The 23,105-nt window shown below is 41.6% G+C and overlaps 1 protein-coding gene across 5 annotated transcripts in view; it reads left to right on the top strand.

The window, feature by feature from the left end:
- The window catches only part of GLS (glutaminase), a 79,286-nt gene that overhangs the window by 39,349 nt on the left and 16,832 nt on the right, over window positions 1-23,105 (top strand). For 4 of the 5 annotated variants that reach the window (XM_053360732.1, XM_053360749.1, XM_053360756.1 and 1 more), the window contains 2 exons: window positions 416-547; window positions 1,349-1,441. In XM_053360732.1, coding sequence (XP_053216707.1) covers window positions 416-547; window positions 1,349-1,441 — 225 coding nt within the window. Of the gene's footprint in view, window positions 1-415; window positions 548-1,348; window positions 1,442-2,745; window positions 7,758-23,105 lie in introns of those variants that run through there. The other variant, XM_053360741.1, reaches the window with a different exon arrangement.

The raw sequence follows: 23,105 nt of genomic DNA, 5'->3' as shown, positions 1-23,105 counted from the left end.
TAGTTGATGTTCTGAATTGAAGCTCCCAGTCAGTCTTTGGAGACTGTTTCACATGTAACAACACACCGCAGTAGCTCAACCAGAAGGTTATGGCAGCCTAGGTCACCATAGTAATACTGTCCCTATCCAGCAGTGGTCACAGCTGCAGCTAGTCAAAGGCACTTCGTCTTTTGGAGGCCCAAGTTGTGTCTGTGATAATGGCAAACTCCAAGCTTACCTGTATGAGTGCACCAACTAAATAATACCTGGGACATGAGTTGACACCAATAAGTCGATCCTGAAAAGCTGTCTTTAGGACTACTTCCATTATGGATGGCCACCGAACATTTAAGTTCTGATATCTTTTAAGTCCTTAAATTTTAAATATATTTTAAATCCTTAAATGTAAGCCTTCCTGCTGTTCCCTTTAATCTAGGTTGGTCTTCCTGCAAAATCAGGGGTTGCTGGTGGCATTCTGCTGGTTGTTCCCAATGTTATGGGCATGATGTGCTGGTCCCCTCCTCTGGACAAGATGGGCAACAGCGTGAAGGGGATACACTTTTGTCACGTAAGCAGCAAGCCTTCTCACTTGCATATTTTCTTTGGTTTGCATCAGAATTTTACTTTCCGTTTTCATGCCCACCTCTAATTTCATCATAATCTAACAGATGGGCAGGCAAAGCTGTACTTGCTCTGCAGAATTGGTTTTTGCAAGTGCTTGGAAAATGTCATCTGGAAAAACCTTTTTCAGATTCCAGCATGAACAGTGGTTCATGTTAGGGCTGAGCCAGATACTAAGGCATGTATATTATTTCAGTGTGAAAGAAGATATTCAGGGCTCCCAGATGTTTGCCATCCGGCTTGTTACTGTTTGTTCCTTGCCCCATTTGGCTGCAATTTGCATGGTATTTTGAGAAAAGAGCCAGCTGTCTTCTGAATAATAGAGCTCCTAAAAGCAACTGGTCAGTGTTATATCATGATGTCACTGAGGCTACCTGTTAAACAAAAATGATGCTAAATCTGCAGCTTTAAGCTGCAACTGCAAAGAGGAAGTACATTTTGCAGGTGAAAAAAGTCTTCCAAAATGCACTTACCTGTTTCAGTCTAGCAGTTCACATATTGTTGGCTGCCAAAAATGCTGGTTCTTTGCTTTCTATTCACCTACGAATCCACAAGTTTCAACAATATTTCAAACCAATTTTAGATTATTATTATTATTATTGCAAAATTCGTATTAACCAGTGAGCTTTTCTAATGGGCTCCAGTTAGCTATGTAATCGGATAATAACAGATTAGATGTGTAAAGCATAGAAACCTATAAACTTTGCTGGTTTGCACATAGAACAATGTGATGTTCTGACCATTGCAGGAACTGGTATCTTTGTGCAATTTCCATAATTACGATAATTTGAGGCACTTTGCGAAGAAGCTTGATCCTCGCAGGGAAGGTGGTGATCAGCGGGTAAGTAGGAGAGGTATTTCAGGTTATTAGTGTGTATTGTGTATTTACTAGGTTTCTCCTTTTCCAAAATAAGATTGATCAATGTCATGTATTGCATCAATATGTAAATTCTAATGGTTCAAGTTCAGTTTACCTAATTGCCATAAGTGGAGCTTAGTGCCAGATGTTGTGTTTTTGCCATTTTGCCTACTCAGTTAGTAACTTGGCACCTGGTAGCACACTAGGTTTTGCTGTTGCTTTTAGCATGCCTTGGTTTGGTTTAGTATATTCAAGCCAGCCTCAAGCAAGGCTGTCATTTATATAAAGATCTAAAGTCATCTTGGGCCAATTAACTATGGAGCAACATTGGCATGCCTTCCAAAGTACAGTGGTACCTTGGTTTTCGAGTGTCTCAGAAGCCGAACATTTCGATTTCCAAACACCGAAAACCCAGAAGTGAATGCTTCAGTTTTCAAACATGCCTTGGAAGTCAAACGGCTTCCGAGGCGTGCTTCTCAATTTTCTCAATTGAATTTGCCGACCACCTTTTGCCACCTCAGTTGTCGAACGTTTTGGAAGTCGAACGGTCTTCCGGAACAGGTTACGTTCGACAACCGGGGTACCACTGTATAGTCAAGTCTCCGTGTACATCTTCGCAGTATAGATGCGGAAAAACCCCTTTGTTATTCTTGGTGCTCAGGGTAGCAGTTGTGAACTGCCTTTTGCAGTGTCTGGTGCTCTGTTGCTAGAAAAAGGAAGGAAGCTTCCCATTTAGTTTTTCTCCTAACTATACCGGATGGCTTGGAGAGCCGCTTATCCAATCTTCCTCTTCTGGCTATAGCTCTTAGGTCTCACAGAGTACTTTGGGGGGCACAGTTTTGATATGGGGGGGAGGGACTACGATTTTTGGCCAGGTCAAACAGACCCATGGCTAGGATCGCCATGCTATTGTGGGAATGACCCTCTGCCCACCTGCAGCTCCAAGGCCGGGGAGCAGCAGTGTGTGAAGCCTTATGGGGAGGGGATAGCTGAAGAAGGAAAGCGAACCCCCGCATCCAAGAATTGGGCCTTCTGAATATCCCCAACTTCCCGTATAGTGAATGAAGCTGGTTGGAGGAGTGGCTCTTGCCTTCCCTCCCCCTCCCCCTTCCGCATTGCAGAAATCCCCTTAACTGTCTCAAAACTGAATGCATAACCATGTCAAGAGGTGGCGGAAAGTCAGTGCTAACAGCTGGCATAACGCTAATTGCTAAATATCAGTAATGCTAGAATGTTTCCCCCCCACCGGTAATCTAACAAATAATGTGTGTTGCTTGAACAACTAGCATTCCTATGGACCGCTGGACTATGAGAGCCTTCAGCACGAACTTGCATTAAAAGAGACTGTGTGGAAAAAAGTGTCACCAGAGGCAAACGAGGACATCTCCACCACTGTAGTGTATAGAATGGAAGGTCGAGGAGAGCAAAACTAAAGAAATGGGCTCTAGTTTCAGAGAGAGTTGGTTTTCGTCTTTAAACATGCTCCCGTTTTTCTAGATCGCACAGTTCCAGAGAAGCTAGTTTTGTTTTCAGTGTTTTGTAAATAACTGCTCTGAGATACCAAAGATTAGTATCTGGTTTTATGCAGATTCCTTTTAATCGCTTTTTCAGAAAGCAAGCGGAAATAAAGCACGAAAATGTGTGTGGCCTATACTTGCAATTGTATCATGCTTAAGGAATGAATTCAAAAGGGAATTTCGTGGGGTATTAAAAAAAAAAATACAGAAAATTTGCAGTGCAGCAAAACACAAAGGTATATTGGCTACAAAAGAAAATTGGAACAATAGATTTAGAAAATAATAATACCCGAATCATATATTTTTTATAAGTGGATAAATTTTACTGTTGTCACAATTTGCTTAGATTTTAACAGACTGTTAAACAATCCTCTGTTAGATTTCTCTCTCTCTCTGTCTTTTAGTATCTTAATCCTAAACATTTGGAAGCAGGTTCATTTGCTTTCAGTTCAAGCAAATATATGCAAAGTCATTCATTCAACTTGTGCAACATTGGAGAACTGAAAATGAATGGAGGTGATAGGATTCTTTGTATTAGTCGTTATGTAACAATATGTAGAAACCTAGTTTAAACAATTCTTAAATATATTGAATATTGAAATATACCAAAGTATAGAATAGTATTGATAAGTTAATCTTCTAATAGCAGCATATTAGGAAACCATGCTTGCGTTGTGCCTTTGACTTCTGAAAAATGATAGAACCAATGGTTGAGAGACACACACTCCATATATATTATAACATATATATTACTCTAGATTCTGCCAGAAATAAATAACAATAGGTGCAATAAGAAAGAAACCATTTCACATTTGAGAGCCCTTTAACACACGGAGGCATTGCTTTTCTGTCGTTCGCTGAAAGTGGTATTAAATGCTTTTCAGAACCTCCAGTTTTAACATAGCAAGGGGAAGGAACTTTGTGGTAGTCTGCACATTTTTACATGCAGAACCGGCCAGGTTCAAATCCTGGCACCTCCAGGTAGATCTGGAGCTTTTGTATGAAACTCCTAGAGAGTTGTTGCCAGTCACTGTAAAGTTTGGCTGTAGTGAGGTGGACGAGCTGGTGGTCTGACTTCATACAAGTCAACTTCCTATGTAATTAGCAACCCTGTTTCCCCTTGACCAATATCTTCTTAGAATGTCTGCTCACAGGAAATTTACACTCAACAAATGCCCTCTCTAATGTTAATTAAAAGCTTCCTGTTCCGAAGCTCAACCTGCTTCATTGCTTCTGTGATCCTTGTGGCTGAAAGAGCGGTGAGGAATCACCCTTTATTCAGTTAGCTTCTGTTCCTGGCGTGTGTCAATTTAAGTCTGTGCTGCTTCACTATAATGAAATAAAAGAGGGGATAAAAAGTAATAATGGAAAGCAACACTTCTTTCCTCCCTCACTCCCTTTTGTGGGGGACAGAAGTGCAGTCAGTGACATTGCTGCGCTTTCTGTGAAAAGAGAGGGGGTCAGGGATCAGCACTTTGTGAGTGCACCAGTTCCAGTGCAGGGTTGGTTCTGGCAATGTACCTGAAAACACTAACCTCACCACCACCTCTCCCTCCCAGTAAATACAACAGTGGTCCTGAGAGGAGATTAGGTATCCAGCACTACCTCTCCCTTAGAAAAAAAGGGGTGGGGGATTAAATAAAGGGCAGTTTATCCCCACCTGCTGACTTGGGGAAGCAATAAAATGGTCTGAACCTGCAAACAGGAAGCTTTCACGTGAAAGGTACAGTTCCCCTAAGAAGTCCTAATAGTGAATTGCTCATACACAACTGACAGGATGTTGCTGCAATTGCATTTTACAGCAAAACCCCCACAACAAATCAGGTCTGGGAAAAGCACAGAAGGATAACACAAAACACTAGATTGCAATGATTTAACAACAGCGTTGTGCCGATTCCTTGCAAAAATTGAATGAACAAGAGACGTCCACCCCAGAGGAAAGGGTTAGTGTGGAAGCAACCTACATCTTTGATCTAGAACCAGCCATGAAGAAAGTAGACCATGATCCACTTGTGTACCACTTAGCACCTTTGGGCTGCTGGGATTCCTGAAAAGAAAGCTGGATTAAGTGGATGCGAGTCTGATTTTGTACGGTACTTCTCAATGTAATCACTGGCTAACTTTTTAATGCACATTGATTATTCCTAAACTGCTAGGAAATCTGGAGTATGAAGTCTGTCTTTGTGAGTTTAAAACATGTTGGTGAATCACACAAGAGTGAAATAATGCCATCCCTGTCCTAGTTAAGGGACATTCAAACCTTTGAGTGGGAATGGAGGGCAAGGGAGCGAGGCGGCATCTGTAATTAAGGGATGGGTGTTTTGTGTATCTGCCATCCTCCCAAATGAATTAGGAGGCCCCTGCATTTTTCTGAACATGAAATCTTCTCTAAAAGAGGAGAGAGTTGCAATCTGAAGACCCACAACCAGTTGATCCCAAGAAAGGAAAATATCCAAACAACCCCTCAGACAAACATGGGTGTCTTCATTTTATGGGAGATGTGGGCGGTGACTGATGAACCTGAGCAGCAATAAAGAGGACCATGCACTAAGCCAGGGTTGTGCTCTTAAAGCTTTAAAAAGAAGAGCACAGGAGATGAAATAAACCAAAACCAAAAAGCATGCAAAAATTCTATGGGGTCTGGAATGATAAATCAGCACAACTGTTGGGAGAGTGGAATGTGGCACTCAGAGTCTCCTGTATTGTTGTAATTGGGATGACCTGAATAATTGTATTCGGATTGGAAGGTGTTACGGTGCAAGCTTGTCACATTCCTATTGGTAGGGTGGCCTATTGAAGACAATCTGGTATCTTCAGCTGGTGCAAAATTCAGCCACTAGAATGCTTGTAGGGGCTAGGCGGTCCATTATATCAATTTTACATTGGTCATCCATTTGTTTTGAGGCTTAGTTTAAATGTTATTTGAAGGACCTCCTATATCTTATATGAATCTCCCTGGGTCCTAAGATTGATCTCAGAGGTCCTGCTTCCTGGCCTACCACTAAGGCTGATCGAGGTCAGTGAGTATCAGGAACAAGGCCTTGTCAGTAGCGGCCCCCGTATTCAAAGAATTCCCTTTCCTGAGAATTCTGCTTGGCCCCTTCCCTTGAGGTCTTTAAGCAAACTCTGATGGTGTTTTTTATACTGCTGGGCTTCTTAATTGCCCCCTATATTGCTGGCTGCCTATAATTTTATTTTCTGCTGTTTTGTTATGGGTTTTTGTTTTTTTTGCATTCAACTGTTTTATGTTTACACATCTGTTATAAGCTGCCTTGTGATGGCTTGCCCTAAAACGGAGAGTGGCAATTAATAATAATAACAGTTCTGTCCTCTTTAAATTTCTGTGGCGCTGGATGCTTCCTGAGGCAAGAGGATGAAGCATGGACTTGTGTTAGCCTGTGTAATCCTCCATTCCTGTGCATATTTTTCTCCCCTTGTTTCCTTGGGGATATTGGCCTCACACTTTCAGAAAGTTGAGCCTACACAAGGTTTAGGCCGGAGGATGGCTCATGGGAGACCATTAAAACATTAATTTATGTGATGGAAAGTGATGCTCAGGGAATGGGTTTCATCTTCTCTGAAGTACACTTGGTGATAGAGGTAACACTTCCCTGACCCATCAGCGCTGTTACGACTTGTCTGGGCTGTTGGTTTCAGTTAATGACAAAATATTTGCTGGTCTTTGGCGTCCTTTTGGTGTCCTTCGCATGCCCCTATAATTGGTTCAATGCGTTTAATTTGAAAGTAATTTAAACTCTTTCCTTTACTAACTTATGGTTGTACTCCACAAAGTTGTCCTGTCTGTGCAATAATTTCTGCTTGTGCAATGAAAGTTCCCCTCCCTCTCCTCTCTGCAATACTCCGGAGTTTGGAGGGGTGGGGGGAAATGACATAGGAAGAGAGAAGGGATTTGTGCAAAAGAGATGACTTTTTTGGATGCAATCCATAATGCCTGGACCAATATGAATGAGCAACCTCAACTGTCCAAAACCTTTCATACAGGCCTCACTGCTATGTGCATGAGCTGAAACAAGCTCAAGCCTCAGGTTTGTGTGTTCTCCTCTACAGCATTTCACTTCACTTTCTATTAATCCTGGCTTGTCATAAAGTATGAAATGGGGACCTTGATTTAAAGCTGCTTTGCTTTGACCAGCGTTCATTCTTTGAAATTTATTTCTGATTTGTGTGTCACGACAAGCCCAGCATTCACAGAAAGTGAAACAAAACCAGCCATGTGAGTATCTCTGCAAAAGAAAATGTAATATGAATGAACATTCTGGCGAATGTAGGTTTTGCATTCAACACCATCTGAAGCACCTCGTGTATGAAAATGCTCTATATGACCTTAAGAAAAAGGATGTGAACTCAGCTTATTAGTGGGTCTGGTTAAACAGAGCAGTGGCTCCATTCCAGCGGGGAATTTGTCAGATGAGCAAGACCATGAATATGTTATTAAAAGCTGATAGAATATTAGCATGCTTTTGTCTAAATATTCTTAATAAAGCTTAATGTACATTTGTGTTCACGGCAATAACAGTTCTTGATATTCAAGCATTTTACTTGTCGTATTTCTTTTCCCGTTTCCTTTTTTGTTGGCATCATTAATGCTCCTTTGGAAATGTAAATGCATTTAGATTTTGCTTTGGCATGTGCTGTATGCTTTTGCTTCAGTTGAAGTGATATGTCATGTGTCCCATTTTTTTCATTTGCATTGTATGCTATTTATGTATCTCCCGCACATACACTTTTGTATCATAATAAATTTTATTTTGAGCTGCTCAGTTTGTATTTTTTTGTTCCTTTTCAATAGCAACTAGATCCATGATTTGAAACTAGGAATAAAAAACACTTTGCATAATCTCCTGTGCTTAAATCAAAATAGCATTCTGTATAAATTTGAAGTATTGAGAGTTCAGTATAAGCTCTAGCCAGCTTTTAGTTCCATTTTAAAGTTGTAATTTTAACTTTTTTGCATAACAGCTCTTGTTTGTTGTCTAGTCCTGCAATTTTTGTTAGAACAACATTATATTTTTTGTTTTGTGAACATGTTGGCTTGAATCCAACATTTTATGTTTTGTGAACATTTTATGTTTTGTGAACATGTTGGCTTGAATCCAAACGGCGGCATGCCGTATTTGCTGCCACAACCCACATTTCTGATGTAGAACATTGTGCTAACTGAAGAAGCACTCCTGAGTGTTTGAAAAATCTTTGGTTTAGGGTGGTGGTGGATGAAAGGCTAGTTAGGACCAGTTGGCAAAAACAGGTGATTCTCACCCCTCCCTGCAAATTATCAGAAATGCCATACATTCATGCACTGGGCACTTTGGTTTATGTAACGTATATAATGATGCTTCCTTACTAGGTCATACAGTTTTGAGCTTAAACAAGTGTCTAATTAGTCTAATACCTTATGTTATATCCTTTACAAGCTGTATGCTTGTGTAGGCAAGAACTGATCACACAGATGAACGTTTCCTTTGCTATTTTTTATCAAAGCAGCTCCCAACAGCCAAAAAAAATGCCTTTTTGGCAGGTAGGGTTGCTGTGCAAAATCATTTTCAAGAAGCTTTTCTGCCTTTGTGCAGGCACATAATTCTGTGGATTGTGACTGTAGACGCCAATTGAGAATTAAAAAAAAAATTAGTTCACTGAAGTCATTGGCCACAGTTAGACACAGCTAACTGCATTCAGAAATAACTGGTTTCTCCCGGGTTTAATCTTGTGCACCTTGCTGCATCTTTATAGATTTGGTTGTTGTGACTAACTACTAATAATGCAAAATGTATAGAATGGAATGGAAGCCAAAGAGAAAAGGGAAATGGCAGGGAAATTCAAGGAAGGCAAAACAACATGCACACTTCTTGGAAATACTGTTGTTTGTGCTTTTACCCCAGGTCTTGATAATACAGTGGTACCTATGGTTACGAACGCTTCTGGTTACGAGCTCTGCTAACCCAGAAGTAGCTGCTCCTGGTTGCAAACTTTGCCCTCAGGATAAGAACTGTTTCAGCTTAAGAACGGACCTCCGAAACGAATTAAGTTCGTAACCAGAGGTACCACTGTACATGCCATTGAGATTCCAATTCTATACCGACTTACTAGGGAATAAGCCCTGCTGAAGTCTGTAGGACATACTGCTGAGTAAACATGTATACTCGTACCTTGGAAGTCGAACGGAATCTGTTCCAGAAGTCCGTTTGACTTCCAAAACTTTCGAAAACCAAATGCGGCTTCTGATTGGCTGCAGGAAGCTCCTGCAGCCAATCAGAAGCTGGGGAAGCACCGTCGAATGTTCAGGTTCCAAAAAAATGTTCGCAAACCGGAACACTCACTTCCGGGTTTGCGGCGTTTGGGAGCCAAAACGTACGAATTCCAGGGCGTTCGACAACCAAGGTACGACTGTATAGGATTGTGCTATAACATATGACACACAGTGTGTGCTTGGTGGTGTTTATTTTTAATTATTTTACTGAGCGACATTAAAACCTCTGTATGCGGTTTTGATAACGAGCAGTTTATCTGAAATAAATATTAAATCTAACGTCTCTTCCCAGTAAGCGTCAGATTATCATATACAAAAAAGTAGCCTTCAAACTTTGTGTCCCATCTATAGGGAATCCAAAATCAGTAGAGGGGAAACACAGTTTGCTAGGTGACTCGTATTCTCTCCAGTGAGGAATTCACTGTACCATTATTTGAAGTGCTTGTAGATTTGGTGATTGAAAATGTATTGCGAAACTTGCTAGGTAAACAAAACTCAACCTGTCACTGTTGGGGTGCTAGTAGATCTGTATAAAGAATCAGAATATAAGAACCAAGTGGATTGATCTCTGTGATTGGGGTGATCCCAAATCCACAGGCTTCCCTCTTCCTTTAAATGATGGGAACAGCTTTGTCATGCAGATCCCCTCTGCCCCCGAATCTGGTCCACAAGCTGTGTATACTTCAAGTAATAAAGACACTTGTCAGGTGTTCCTGTCCAGTCCTCCTTTCATGCTAGCTTCCTTAGGAGGATGCCGAAAGCTCATTTTCCTTATTTAAGGTTAATTATTATCAAAGTCATATGTAAGGCACAAGCAGGAGAAACTAAAGTCCAAACAGCATTAAATCATCTCAAATCCTAGTACTCCAGCTTAACTCGAACGTAGATTTACGGCATACTAAGCTAGGTAATCCTCGGCTTGTCATGCTACATCTATTTTTATTTCTGGTCTCTAGATCTGCACCTGAGAATAGAGGTTGCTTCCCAATATTCCTGCCCCATTTTTGAGCAATATTGCCACATTTGCTCGGTATTTTACAAGTTTGTTGTGGCTGTTAGTGCTGCGAAGCCAACTTTGTGCCTTGCAGAAAAGAAGAAAGGGACCCCAAGGGTCATCCATAATAATAATAATAATAATAATAATAATAATAATAATAATAATAATAATTTATTATTTATACCCCGCCCATCTGGCTGGGCCTCCCCAGCCACTCTGGGCGGCTTCCATAGAAACCAAAAATACAGTAAAATATCACACGTTAAAAACTTCCCTGAACAGGGCTGCCTTAAGATGTCTTCTGAATGTCAGGTAGTTGTTTATCGCTTTGACATCTGCTGGAAGGGCGTTCCACAGGGCGGGCGCCACTACCGAGAAGGCCCTCTGCCTGGTTCCCTGTAGCTTTGCTTCTCGCAATGAGGGAACCGCCAGAAGGCCCTCAGCGCTGGACCTCAGCGTCCGGGCAGAATGATGGGGGTGGAGACGCTCCTTCAGGTATACTGGACCGAGGCCGTTTAGGGCTTTAAAGGTCAGCACCAACACTTTGAATTGTGCTCGGAAACGTACTGGGAGCCAATGTAGGTCTTTCAAGACCGGTGTTATATGGTCTCGGCGGCCGCCCCCAGTCACCAGTCCAACCTCTTGCAATGCAGGAATCTCTTGCCCAATGTGGGTCTTGAACACACAACCCTGAGATTAAGAGCCTCATGCTCTACCGACTGAGCTAACAGATACTCAGCATAGTACTTCACTGGATCATCATCACACTAAATTCATTTTTATCCCTGGAGTGTATTATTTCAAGTCTGATTTAATCCTTGTGCCTGACAATTGTGGTTAGTGAGCATTATTTTTGAGTCGATATGCGGTACTCACGTTCCAGCTGATTCTCTGAAGTTAGCGGACGCAAGGTTTATTAATTTTTTCCATCCCTGAAACATCCAGCTGCAGACCAATATTGCACAAACAGTTATTCTAGATGTCTTAGCACAGATACCTATGTGGACTGGGCAACTGGTTAAAAACTGAGTAGTTTGGAAGGCTTTCGTTTCATAAAGGGACCCCTGACAGTTAAGTCCAGTCGCGGACGACTCTGGGGTTGCGGTGCTCATCTCGCCGAGATGAGCCGAGGGAACTGGCGTTTGTCCACTCTGCAGACAGTTTTTTCAGATCATGTGGCCAGCATGAATAAACCGCTTCTGGCGAACCAGAGCAGGGCACGAAAATGCCATTTACCTTCCCGCTGGAGTGGTACCTATTTATCTACTTGCACTTTGACGTGCTTTCGAACTGCTAGGTTGGCAGGAGCAGGGACCGAGCAACGGGAGCTCACCCCGTCGCGGGGATTCGAACTGCCGACCTTTTGATCGGCAAGCCCTAGGCTCTGGTTTAGACCACAGCGCCACCCGCGTCCCATTTTTCATTTCATATTTGTCAACAAAACCCAGATTACAAAAACCACACTAGTGTGAAGAAACAAACATGGTAGTACAGAATCATTATCCTTCAATAGTGAATTAAAACAAAGATTTGGGCATTGTTTCAAAGTTAAACATCAACATTCAGTTAAAACATTTCTGCTTTTTGCCACTTTTTAAAGACAGCCATCCAATCATTCATTTTATTTCACAGATTCTTGCAGCAAAATAAATTTGATATTTCATAGTTCAGTTAGACCTTTTCACACAATTCTGTAGCAATACTACAGGTTACATTTAAAGTTTGCAATCACACCTGTTATATTTTGTCCCTTAGTAAAGTCTGTTTGACATCCATGAATATATTTAAGAGTTTTAATTCAGCTGTCAAGATGTCCATAACTTTGAAAACCTGATGCACAGATCTCGAACAACGTAAGTCTGGTGTGGTACGGTTTTCTCCAGTTATAAGTCTGTGTTCCTTCCCATGCTAACAGGTAAGATGCCTGTCCTTGTAACTTTAATTATACTATTGGTTAAAGGATTGAATAAAACAGTCAAGCAGGCTATATACAGTTTGGATGAAAGTCCACCCAATCTTAGAGATTTACCACTTTAAATTTCAAAATAGCTAAATTGATTTCATCTTTTATAACTGGTGGCTTCAAAAGTTATTATCGTGCATTGAGAACTTCTAGGGGTTTTCAACTGATCCCCAAATGCTGAAATCTGGTTCTAAACAATATTTCTTAAAATATTATACAAAAGCAAAAAACAAACAAACACAAAAGTTGCCTTTTCTACTGGGCTCTCACCTTGGTTTTGAGCAGGTTTTCAAATACTGTTTCTTAGTGGTGTGTTGTGGGTTTTTGGTCTTGTTTTTTTAACTCGTCGGAAAGTTGCTGATCTGCACGGTTTATTATTTTTGCTTCGGAAAAATTCAAAAAATTCCATCTGATAACACTTTAAAAAACATTTAATTATTGGCTTTGGTGATGGTGAACTTCCCTTTGCTTGTGTTAGATTTGACTAGGAAATTCTGAGCTTTTCAACAAGTGTATTTTTTGGGGGGGAAACACCCCCTGGCTCATAATGTTTGCATAGGTGTGCTAAAAGCGTCACATGCAAGGGCATTTGTTGCATTGTCCCCAGGAATGGCAGTTCCCAACACTAGACAAAGATCCTTTTGAAAGTTCAGCTGCCACCCTGGAAAGACTGTCCAGATTTACCTGGGATCAGAAGATGATCTTAGATGTGAATAGGAGGCAGCAATTGTGTAAAACCTTTGCAAGTAAAATCGAGTAAATAGACCCACATATCAAACATAGGCACCAGACAAAAGACTGCTTCAGTGATCACGTGGTTCACAGCAATCCAGTAAGAGTTTCTTGTGTTTAACAGTAAAGGAATTTTGCACGTTATACGCCTTCCTTAGTCATCAAGCATGCTCCATGTCGACTGCATGTGCAGAATCTTAACAGAATCACACATTAAATCCAAAACCAGAGAACGTAGGAATGGCATGATTTATTATTTACCTTGTTTTGAAGACAAGTTCGTTCTAGTTTGTAATGGTGAACTTAAGAGACTGCTTTCCCCATTTAACTCTTTGAGATCTTGGATTTTCGAGATCTAAAAGATTTCCCCCCCTATAATATTGTCACATGTTTAACATGCCCACACTATTGAACTTCCACTTTTCAGTGTAGTTAGTTCATTGTTAAAAATTTATCTGAAATAATAGTCTTAACATTGATTTTTTTAAAAAACTGATTTAACTGCATGCAACTTTCTTGTGTACTTAGTTTCTCATTAGTTTCTTGAGAGGTATAGAAAAATTTACTTGATGTTGCAAAATAGTATATTCTTTAATGTGGCAGTAAGAAAATAATAATATCTAGCCGTTTGTTGGATTAAAATACTGCCAAATATTAAGCATTTGAAATTTTCCTAATCTTATGTAAAAGGAGGTGGTAAACTTTAGTAACTAAAGAGGCCCTCTTTATTTTTTCTGATTGCTTTCAGGAAAATCTGCCCAAGTTTTCCACATTTTAAAGAAATCTTTTGGAGTGATGTTGGGCCCATATACACATCCAGATGTCATTTTTCTATAATAATAAAATTTCTAGATGATATATCTCCCATTACCATCTTTCTTATATCCTTCTGCTTTAAAAAAAAAAGATAACTTTTGTTTTCTCTGTGTAGATGTGACACAAACTTTTCCAAGTTTCGTTCCCCACAGTTCTTACTTTATTTTTAAGATGTGTTTGTTACCTGCAAGAGAACACGCTTTCTCCTCTTTTAATAAATGAGAGCATTTTTTTTTTTTTACTTATCCCTGGATTTAATCCTTTGATACTTGATGAAAAGCATTTTAAATGCCATCATGCTTGGATTTCAATATTAATTAGACATTTATTCTTTCTTTCCAATACAGTGAGAAGAAAGAGAAGAACAAAGGAGAACACACAAAATACAAATTTTATTCCCTTGGTTTTTTTAGGTAGTGCATGTAATGGTGAATCCTTCTAAATTTGCAATAATTCTTGGACATTCTCTGTTGCTTGCACTACGGTCAACTTTTTTGGCCCAGTTTGGATGTGGTTGCTAAACCGTGGCTTGGCGCTCAGGGCTGAGCCTTAGGCTTCCTTCTCCGCTCTCACGGACTGTATCACACGAAATCATCCTCTTGAGTAGATCCATTTAAACAAATGGACATTACTAACTTAAGTCCATTGATTTAATGAGTTACGCTACTGTCTAATCCGCATCTGGGGAAACCATGGTTTGCCATTACATCCAAACTGAGTAAGGTACAGTTTGGGGAAACCATTGTCTACCCGAAACCAGAGGTGGAAGGCAGAATTTGAAATGAAATTCTAGTTTTGGTTTGGAGGCAATACATGGTTTGCACAAACTATAGTTTGCCTGACCTGGAGACAGTGGCAAACTTAAACCATTCATTGTGGGAATAAATTCAGTTTTCCTATGAGGAGAAGGGAATGTGTGAGCCCAACGTTCAGCCCTGATGCCCAAACCATGGCTTGTGTCTTTACATCCAAACTCAATTCATGCATTTTCCTTTCCTTCAAATGTACACTTAAATCTTGAGGTCTCTTCTTACTTCTGAATGGATTTTGTTAAAGGCTCTGACCTCTAAACCCAAATGTCAGTGATACTTCCCATTTATTTGCTAGCAGTGTCTGTTTTTATCCTTAACATTGTTAACTTCACAAGAAACTATCTTTTTTCTCCTTTATGCCACTGGCGGGAATTGGGTTATCTTCTCCTGTATTCAGGCTACAGACTTTCCTGATCTTCCTCTGCCTCTTCTGAAAGCTCTCTTACTTTAATACTTCAAAGTTCACTTCCTTGATCTCTGCCTGTAGTCGAATCGTATCAACTCTGCATGTGTTGCTCCATTTAGATTTACTGAACCAAATATTTTGGGTGTGTACTTCCTTTCCACTTACCTCTTCCAGTGCATTGAGTTTCGCCTCTTGTAATCTGATGTGTCAATTTTATAGTCCTCCGCTGTAGAACCGATTCTTAACCCACTTTATAGGTATGAGATCAATAACTTGCATTTTAAAAGAGGGCGATTTGAAATCCTGATTGCAATTTAAGTGGTGTTTGAGGTAAGAAGCCTGCCTGTTTGCCTGCTATGCTTATGACTTCTAGTCAGTTTCCCCTTGACCAGCAGATTTACCTGCTGAGGAATGTGTGATTTCCTTAAAAGCAAAATCCCAAACCCAACTTAACGTTGTTTAGAAATGTATTAAGGGCTGATAGGACACTTGTAGATTTTGTGGTCTCCTCCTTTTTAAAGGCTCATTACATCCTGTGGCTTTCCCCATGTGTTCCCACTGTTTCCCATATTAAATTCTCATTCATCTCAGATGATATAAATCTTACAGGGGTGCCTTGGTTCTCAAACTTAATCCGTTCCCGAAGTCCGTTCCAAAACCAAAGCATTCCAAAACCAAGGCGCGCTTTCCCATAGAAAGTCATGCAAAACGGATTAATCCGTTCCAGATTTTTAAAAACAACCCCTAAAACAGCAAATTAACATGAATTTTACTATCTAACGAGACCATTGATTCATAAAATGAAAGCAATCATCAATGTACAATTCTATAAAATAAATAAGACAGTATTGTAGATGATAAAAATTAAAATTATTATTATTTTCTTATTTGCACTGATGATAGTCCTTGTTTGGATGGGGGGCTTTTATCCATTTCCGCAGTCACACAATCAGTAGCTGAACTGGGTTCCACACAGTCACAAAAACAAATTAACTGAAAAAGCCTCAAAAACAAAAATGCAAAATAAATAGCAAAAACAAAAGCGCCAGACTTAATCCATTCTGGAATGTTTGAAAACCAAGGCACAGCTTCTGATTGGTGCAGGCACCCTGGGAACAATAGCCTACAGCCACATCGGACGTTCGGCTTCCGAAAAACGTTCTAAAAACCGAAACACTTCTGGGTTTTCGGCATTTGGGAACCAAGGCATTTGAGAACCAAGGTATCACTGTATAGCCAACATACCTGCTCGCGTGTCTGGAGTGGAGGGTATTCTCAGTCCAGTAAAGCCAGATAGAACCATTGAAGGTCAGTTTTAAAAACCCTGGCTTGAATTGTTGATTTGAAAGTCCTATTTTCAAAGTCTCCAGATTAGGTGCTTTGATTGAGGTGCTCTGCTCTAAATCTTTTAGTGGCAGGAGCGCATCTTAAAATTGCCAGTAGTTAAATATATTACTATATATAATAACAACGCAGGACAAGTGCAGATCCTTTTGAATTGTGACTTAGAAAGCGCAGCTCATCATCATTAGCATTACCAATAAATTTTGAAATACAAACAGGCATGACCTTTCCTTTCGTAGCATGGGCTACATCAGTGCCCCAGTTGCTCCAATGGCAAACGTATTAGTTAAAAACGAAGGGATTGTTCCGGCTGAAGCTCTTTCACTTTGAACGTCGCAACTGCCTTCCCATGGAGCCAGCTATTTCTTGCCATGCGGTGATTCAAAATATGTTTGTCCCCACTGTGTAAACGGGATGCAAATCGCTGAGTTTGCATTGAAGCTCCCTGCCACCAATTATGAAAATAATTAGCAAATGCAAGTGGGAACTATGATGCTTCGCATGCGAGTACTTTCATTGGACTGAGGCATGTTGACACTTCTTTTTGCTTGATGACAGCGTTGAAAATCACTTGCAATAACAAGTAGGAAGAGTGCTGTTTGCCCAGTTTCTGTTTTTAGGCTTGGCCACTGTGTGAACGAAATACTGGACTTAGATGGGCCTTTTGCCTGATCTATCATTATTATTGTCAGTGCTTTTTTCCAGGGGGTACTCAAAGGTACACAGTACCAGCACATCTTTTGTTGCTGTTAAAAAGTGTGACACTTACTGGAACAGCCTCACAGTGAGTTTTGGCACCTCTTTTTTGTGGGGGGGGGGAAACCCAGATGATGATGATTATTATTTAAATCTGTACACCGCCCTACATCTGCAGGTCTCAGGGCAGTCCGCAACATAAAATTACAATTTTACACGGCACATAATAAAAACAAGAACAAGAGCAACCCACATTTTAAAAGGGCATTTGATATCATCTAGCAGGGCTCTTCTGATCTTACAAGAACAACCAAACACGGTCAGACTTAACCCCTCCAATTTCCTGTGGCTTGTTCTGTGGAGGTATATGAAACAGTTTAAAAACCTTGTTCTCTTCTATGTGCTATGTATGATAGTGCATTTAATACTGGGCACAACAGAAAATTTTGCTGTTTCCATATTTTTAATGTAAAAACTGGAATGCAGTTATCCTTCAGATTCTGCCCTTCTCTGAATTTTACAATACAGTTTTCAACTCAAAACATGTTCCAGAATGGATGCTTAAAAAATAAATAATGTCACTCCTTATAATTTAGGATAAAATATATCTAGAAATGCCTGCACTGAGATAATATGAGTGGTGTTCAACTAACTTTTGGCACACACAAAAGCGGGGTCTGCTAAGTGCAACAGGACTTGCGCCCCTCTCTCTCCTCCACTCAAATGTGCCCTGCAGGCTCCCTAAATCTGCTCTGGGGGGTTTGGGTGGGAACCCAGAGCAGGTTTGGGGGAGCAGGGGGAGGAGAGGAGAGAACGTCTCGCCAACCAAGCAGAAGTCATTCTGCACACTTGTAACCTTTAGCACTACGTAGACTGTGACCCATATCATTTAAATACATATTTTGTGATTAAAATGAACATGAAAAACATTTTTATGGAGATTAATGTTAAGTCTGCATTTTCAGTAGGCATAGTAGGAAACATTCTTAGTTTGTAGGGATATATATATAGAGAGAGAGATATAGATATAGATATATAATATTAAATCTCACCTCTTTATCTAACCCAGGGTTTCCCAAACTCAGGTCACCAGCTTTTCTTTTTCTTTTTTTGGACTACAACTCCCACCATCCCTAGCTAGCAGGACCAGTGTTCAGGGTTGATGGGAACTGTAGTCCAAAAACAGCAGCAGCAAACCCAAGTTTGGGAAACCCCAAATTCTAACCTCTCTTTACCATCTATCCTGCTCATCATATGCTTCTCTGTCATTTTCCGCAGGGTTTCACAGACCTCGGTGCACTATTTTACAAACCACTCTCATGTCCCCAATGAGTAATCCTATTTTTTGTTCCTGGCCGAGAAAGCCTAAAATACTTGAGACTTCCAACCCCTTAAATATTTTGATTGTCTCCTTCATCCCAAAACTGTTCAAACATCTCCCTGTTTGCGGGTGTGTCCTTTAAAGGGAGTGGCCCTCCGAGGTATGTGGTCCTCAGTCTTTGTGTGGTTTTAAATGTCAGAATCTGAGTGCTTTGAATTGGCTCCTGGAGCTAACAGCAAAGCTGTCCCCCTGAGTAGGTGGACTGTGGTAATCTGAAAGGGCAGCCAGAGTGCATTGCCGCAGTCGATCTGCGGGTTACAAGGACATGGATGATCTTTTGCAAGATCTTTGCGGGTCAGGAGGGAACGCAGCCAGTATTTTGTATACATCTGATATCCAAAGGTGTGTGTTGTCAGTAGTGCCATTTGTTTCAGCTATCAAAGCTGAGCTCAAGAAGCTCTCCTGGCTCTGTGAGATCTGGTCCAGCCAATACATTATTTTCAGGCAAACTTTTTTCTCCCAGTCTTCCCTTATCCCCATCCTTTCAGAATTCATACTGTCAACCCCCGCTGGCCCTCATCACCTTGAATTACAGCTTCCAAACATTTGTCCATGACAGTTGCAGTCATTTCTTATAGCTTAGTTACCGAGGTGGATGGCAGTATAAAGGTAAAGGGTAAAGGGACCCCTGACCATTAGGTCCAGTTGTGACCGACTCTGGGGTTGCGGCGTTCATCTCGCTTTACCGGCTGAGGGAGCCGGCGTACAGCTTCCGGGTCATGTGCCCAGCATGACTAAGCTGCTTCTGGTGAACCAGAGCAGCACACGGAAACGCTGTTTACCTTCCCGCCAGAGCGGTTCCTATTTATCTACTTGCACTTTGACGTGCTTTCAAACTGCTAGGTTGGCAGGAGCAGGGACCGAGCAACGGGAGCTCATCCCGTCGCAGGGATTCGAACCACCAACCTTCTGATCAGCAAGTCCTAGGCTCTGTGGTTTAACCCACAGTATAGCCAGGGCTATTTTTCTAGAAAAAAGAGTTGCCAGAACACGCCACGAATGCTTCCCTTCTTCCCATTTGATGGCAATGGCGCCCGTTTGAGTTTCAGCAAGCCCTGAGTTTATCATTTACAGTAGTCCAAAGCTACATAGAATTTCTCATCGTGACTTCAGACAGATATTAAAATGTGATCTTCTTCTTCTTTGGAGATCACTCGTAGCCGAGTAAGATTGTCTTCCATAAACACAGTTTTAACAGTTACAGAAAGGTAGCTGTGTTGGTCTGCCATAGTCAAAACAAAAATTTTTTTTCTTTCCAGTAGCACCTTAAAGACCAACTAAGTTAGTTCTTGGTATGAGCTTTCGTGTGCATGCACACTTCTTCAGTGTATCTGAAGAAGTGTGCATGCACACGAAAGCTCATACCAAGAACTAACTTAGTTGGTCTTTAAGGTGCTACTGGAAAGAATTTTTTGTTTTGTTTTGACAGTTTTAACAGTGAGTTCGTAAGTGACTGTGGAGGCCAGTTCTGGATCCACATGTCCTTCCACAGTGGGGACATTGGTTTCTAGGCAGGAGTCGATCATGGTGAGGGTTTGCCAAGCATGCCTTCCTCTTAGCGTGTTTCTCCCTTTCATCCTGAGTTCGAGCATCTTCAAAGCCCATGTAAAGGTAAAGGGACCCCTGACCATTAGGTCCAGTTGTGACCAACTCTGGGGTTGCAGCGCTCATCTCGCTTTATTGGCCAAGGGAGCCGGCGTACAGCTTCCGGGTCATGTGGCCAGCATGACTAAGCTGCTTCTGGCGAACCAGAGCAGTGCATGGAAACGCCGTTTACCTTCCTGCCGGAACGGTACCTATTTATCTACTTGCACTTTGACGTGCTTCCAAACTGCTAGGTTGGCAGGAGCTAGGACCGAACAACGGGAGCTCACCCCGTCGCGGGGATTCGAACCACCGACCTTCTGATCGGCAAGTCCTAGGCTCTGTGGTTTAACCCACAGTGCCACCCACGTCCCCTTGGTAAAGGCTGTTTTCCAACTGGAGTGCTCACAGGCCAGTGTTTCCCAGTTGTCAGTGTTTATACTACATTTTTTTATAGATTTGCCTTGAGAGTCTTTGAACCTCTTTTGTTGTCCACCGGCATTACGCTTTCCATTTTGAAGTTCAGAATAGAGTAGTTGCTTTGGAAGACGATAATCAGGCATCCGCGCAACATCACCAGTCCAATTTGATGCCAGTCCCACTGGAACTCCAGAAGTTCTCTTTCAAGGGACCTCATAGCTGCCCTCTGAGAGATAGCTTAAGGGAGAAAATGAAGCCAAACCATTTTAGGATTTCTCCATCAGTCTACTTGCTGGGTCAGTTGGTATAATAAAATGCCATTGGCCACAGGATCAGAAATCAACGAGAAGCCCAGAAGCGAAAAGCAGTGCATATCCATATTTACATGCGGTGACAGTGGGTGAAATCCATACGCACATCCCATAAATTCGGAGTGCTTTGGCTCGTGCACAGGGAGGGTGAAACTAACTTTTAACGGTGGCCTTATGGGATGTTGCTCTGTGAGGAGACTGTTCAGGGGGGTCCTTGAAAGGGTAGCTTACAGGGTTTCCCAAACCTGGGACTCCAGCTGTTTTGGGACTATAACTCCCATCATCCCTAGCTAGCAGGACCAGTGGTCAGGGATGATGGGAACTGCAGTCCAAAAACAGCAGCAGCAAACCCAAGTTTGGGAAACTGTCCTCTAATATGTGAGCAGAGGAGCTGTTCGCTCTGGTGATAGTCTTGGCTTTCTCTGTGTGTTCCGTGTCTGTTGGGGGACACATTATTAAAGAGAACGTTTTGCATGTCTCCACGAAGACACCCAGAAAACAATTGCCACGATTCCAGTGGCACATTTGAATGGCTGTTTTTATCTCCACGGTCAGAGAGCATGCCTTTGCCTTTGAATGCAGGTTCCTGGGAAACACAAATGGGGAGTTGTGAGTGTGGTTGCACCCAGGTCTGGTTTGTGGGTGTCACAGCGGTCCGCCACTGAGAACAGGATCCTGCCCTGGATGGGTCATTGGGTCCTCTTGCGTTCTTACTTTACTGAACTTAACACATAGTACGGTTTTCGAAGATCTCGGAAATCCAAATTATTGTTGCGTCCGGCTCTTTTGTCTAATAATTCTCGATCTTTGGAAATTGCATCCTTCTGTAGATAACGAATTTCTATATTAAGATGATTTGAGTGAAGGCTGGGAGAGCTTCCCGCTCGATCCATAGTCTGCTGCTGTTATTCTTTCCTGGGTTCCTTACACTTGTATTTTCAGCTCGACTTTTGAAACGGCCGAGAGCAAGCTGGGACTTTGTGAGGGTGCGGGGGGAGGTATCTGTGCAAATATAAATGCTTAGGTGGGCATCATTTCAAGTTAATTCTGCATCTGTGGTTCCAAAATGAAATCCCTGGAAGCAGCTTTGCGAGTTAATGCTGCCGCCGCTCTCCAAAAATAAAAGCTACCCTAACAGCATTGTGAAGTTAATGCCAGTGCGTTTGTAGGGAGGCAGAGGGTTGAGGGGGAAATATTGAACAATCTACAGACCCTACAATAGGGTGACTGTGCACCACCTAGGGGGCAAACCAGGAGCTGTCTCTCTCTCCTGAGAATTGAAATTGAAATACTTTATTGTCACTTGTACAACTTGTATGCAGTGAGATTACACAAGCACCCCCCACTCAGTTCTGTTAGTCTTAATTCCCCTCATTTACTGACGCACACCCACCAAACCCGAAAGTCAGTTGCCCTGTTGTTTTTTCATTCAGCAGCCTAACAGCCCACAGATAGAAGCTGTTCTTTACCCTGTTGGTGCGACTAATCACGCTTCTATATCTTCTGCCTGAGGGCAGGAGATCAAGAAAATGCCGGCCAGGGTGTGAATCATCCCTGAAAATTTTCCTCACTCTCCTGAGGCAACGTTCTTCCGCTATATCATCCAGCGGATTCACGGGACAGCCCATAATATCTTGTGCTGTATTCACCACCCTCTGTAGGCATTTCCTATCAGATGATGTCAAACCAGCGTACCACACCATGATGCAGTATGAAAGGACACTTTCTATTGTTGACCGGTAGAAGGAGATCATCAGATGTTGATTGACATTGTTCTTCCGCAATACTCTGAGGAGATGGAGTCTCTGTTGGACTTTCTTAACCACCTGGGTTGTATTTATTTTTCAAGTAAGATCTTCACTGAGATAAACTCCTAGGAATTTAAAGGAAGAGACTCTCTCCACACAGCCCTCCCCGATGTGCAACGGGGCTAGTTCTCCTCTCTTCCTCCGAAAGTCCAACACCATCTCCCGAGTTGTCCAATTCCTGAGGTATTGATGATATTCCTCTTTGCTTGCTTGCAGTGACATGATTAAAAATAATGTGGCATCCCAAAACTGGGGAGATTCATAGTTTTGGTAGGGTAGGGAAGTTTAGACTTTCTGGGTGCTGTACAGTACCAGAATAGCCAGACTGAGTGCTTTACAGAGAGAGAGCGAGAGAGAGAGAGAGCGCACAATTATTTTTGGCAAAATTGTACCGTATGAAAATCAATGCTGTTGCCGGCAGAGTCAAAAGCAGAATATATTGTAGTCTTTCTTTATTCATTCTGTGCCATTGCATTATCTTCCGCCATATCAACATTTTATTTTATTTAAAAAGTTTTTATTAAGATTTCCTTGGGTAACAAGTGTACGGCGTCTCTGCTTTCAGTTCATAGAGACCTTTCTACAAGTCAGTTA

Source organism: Podarcis raffonei, chromosome 1 (genome assembly GCF_027172205.1).
Source record: "Podarcis raffonei isolate rPodRaf1 chromosome 1, rPodRaf1.pri, whole genome shotgun sequence".
Lineage (NCBI taxonomy): Eukaryota > Metazoa > Chordata > Lepidosauria > Squamata > Lacertidae > Podarcis > Podarcis raffonei.
This window is presented reverse-complemented; position numbering and strand designations above follow the sequence as displayed.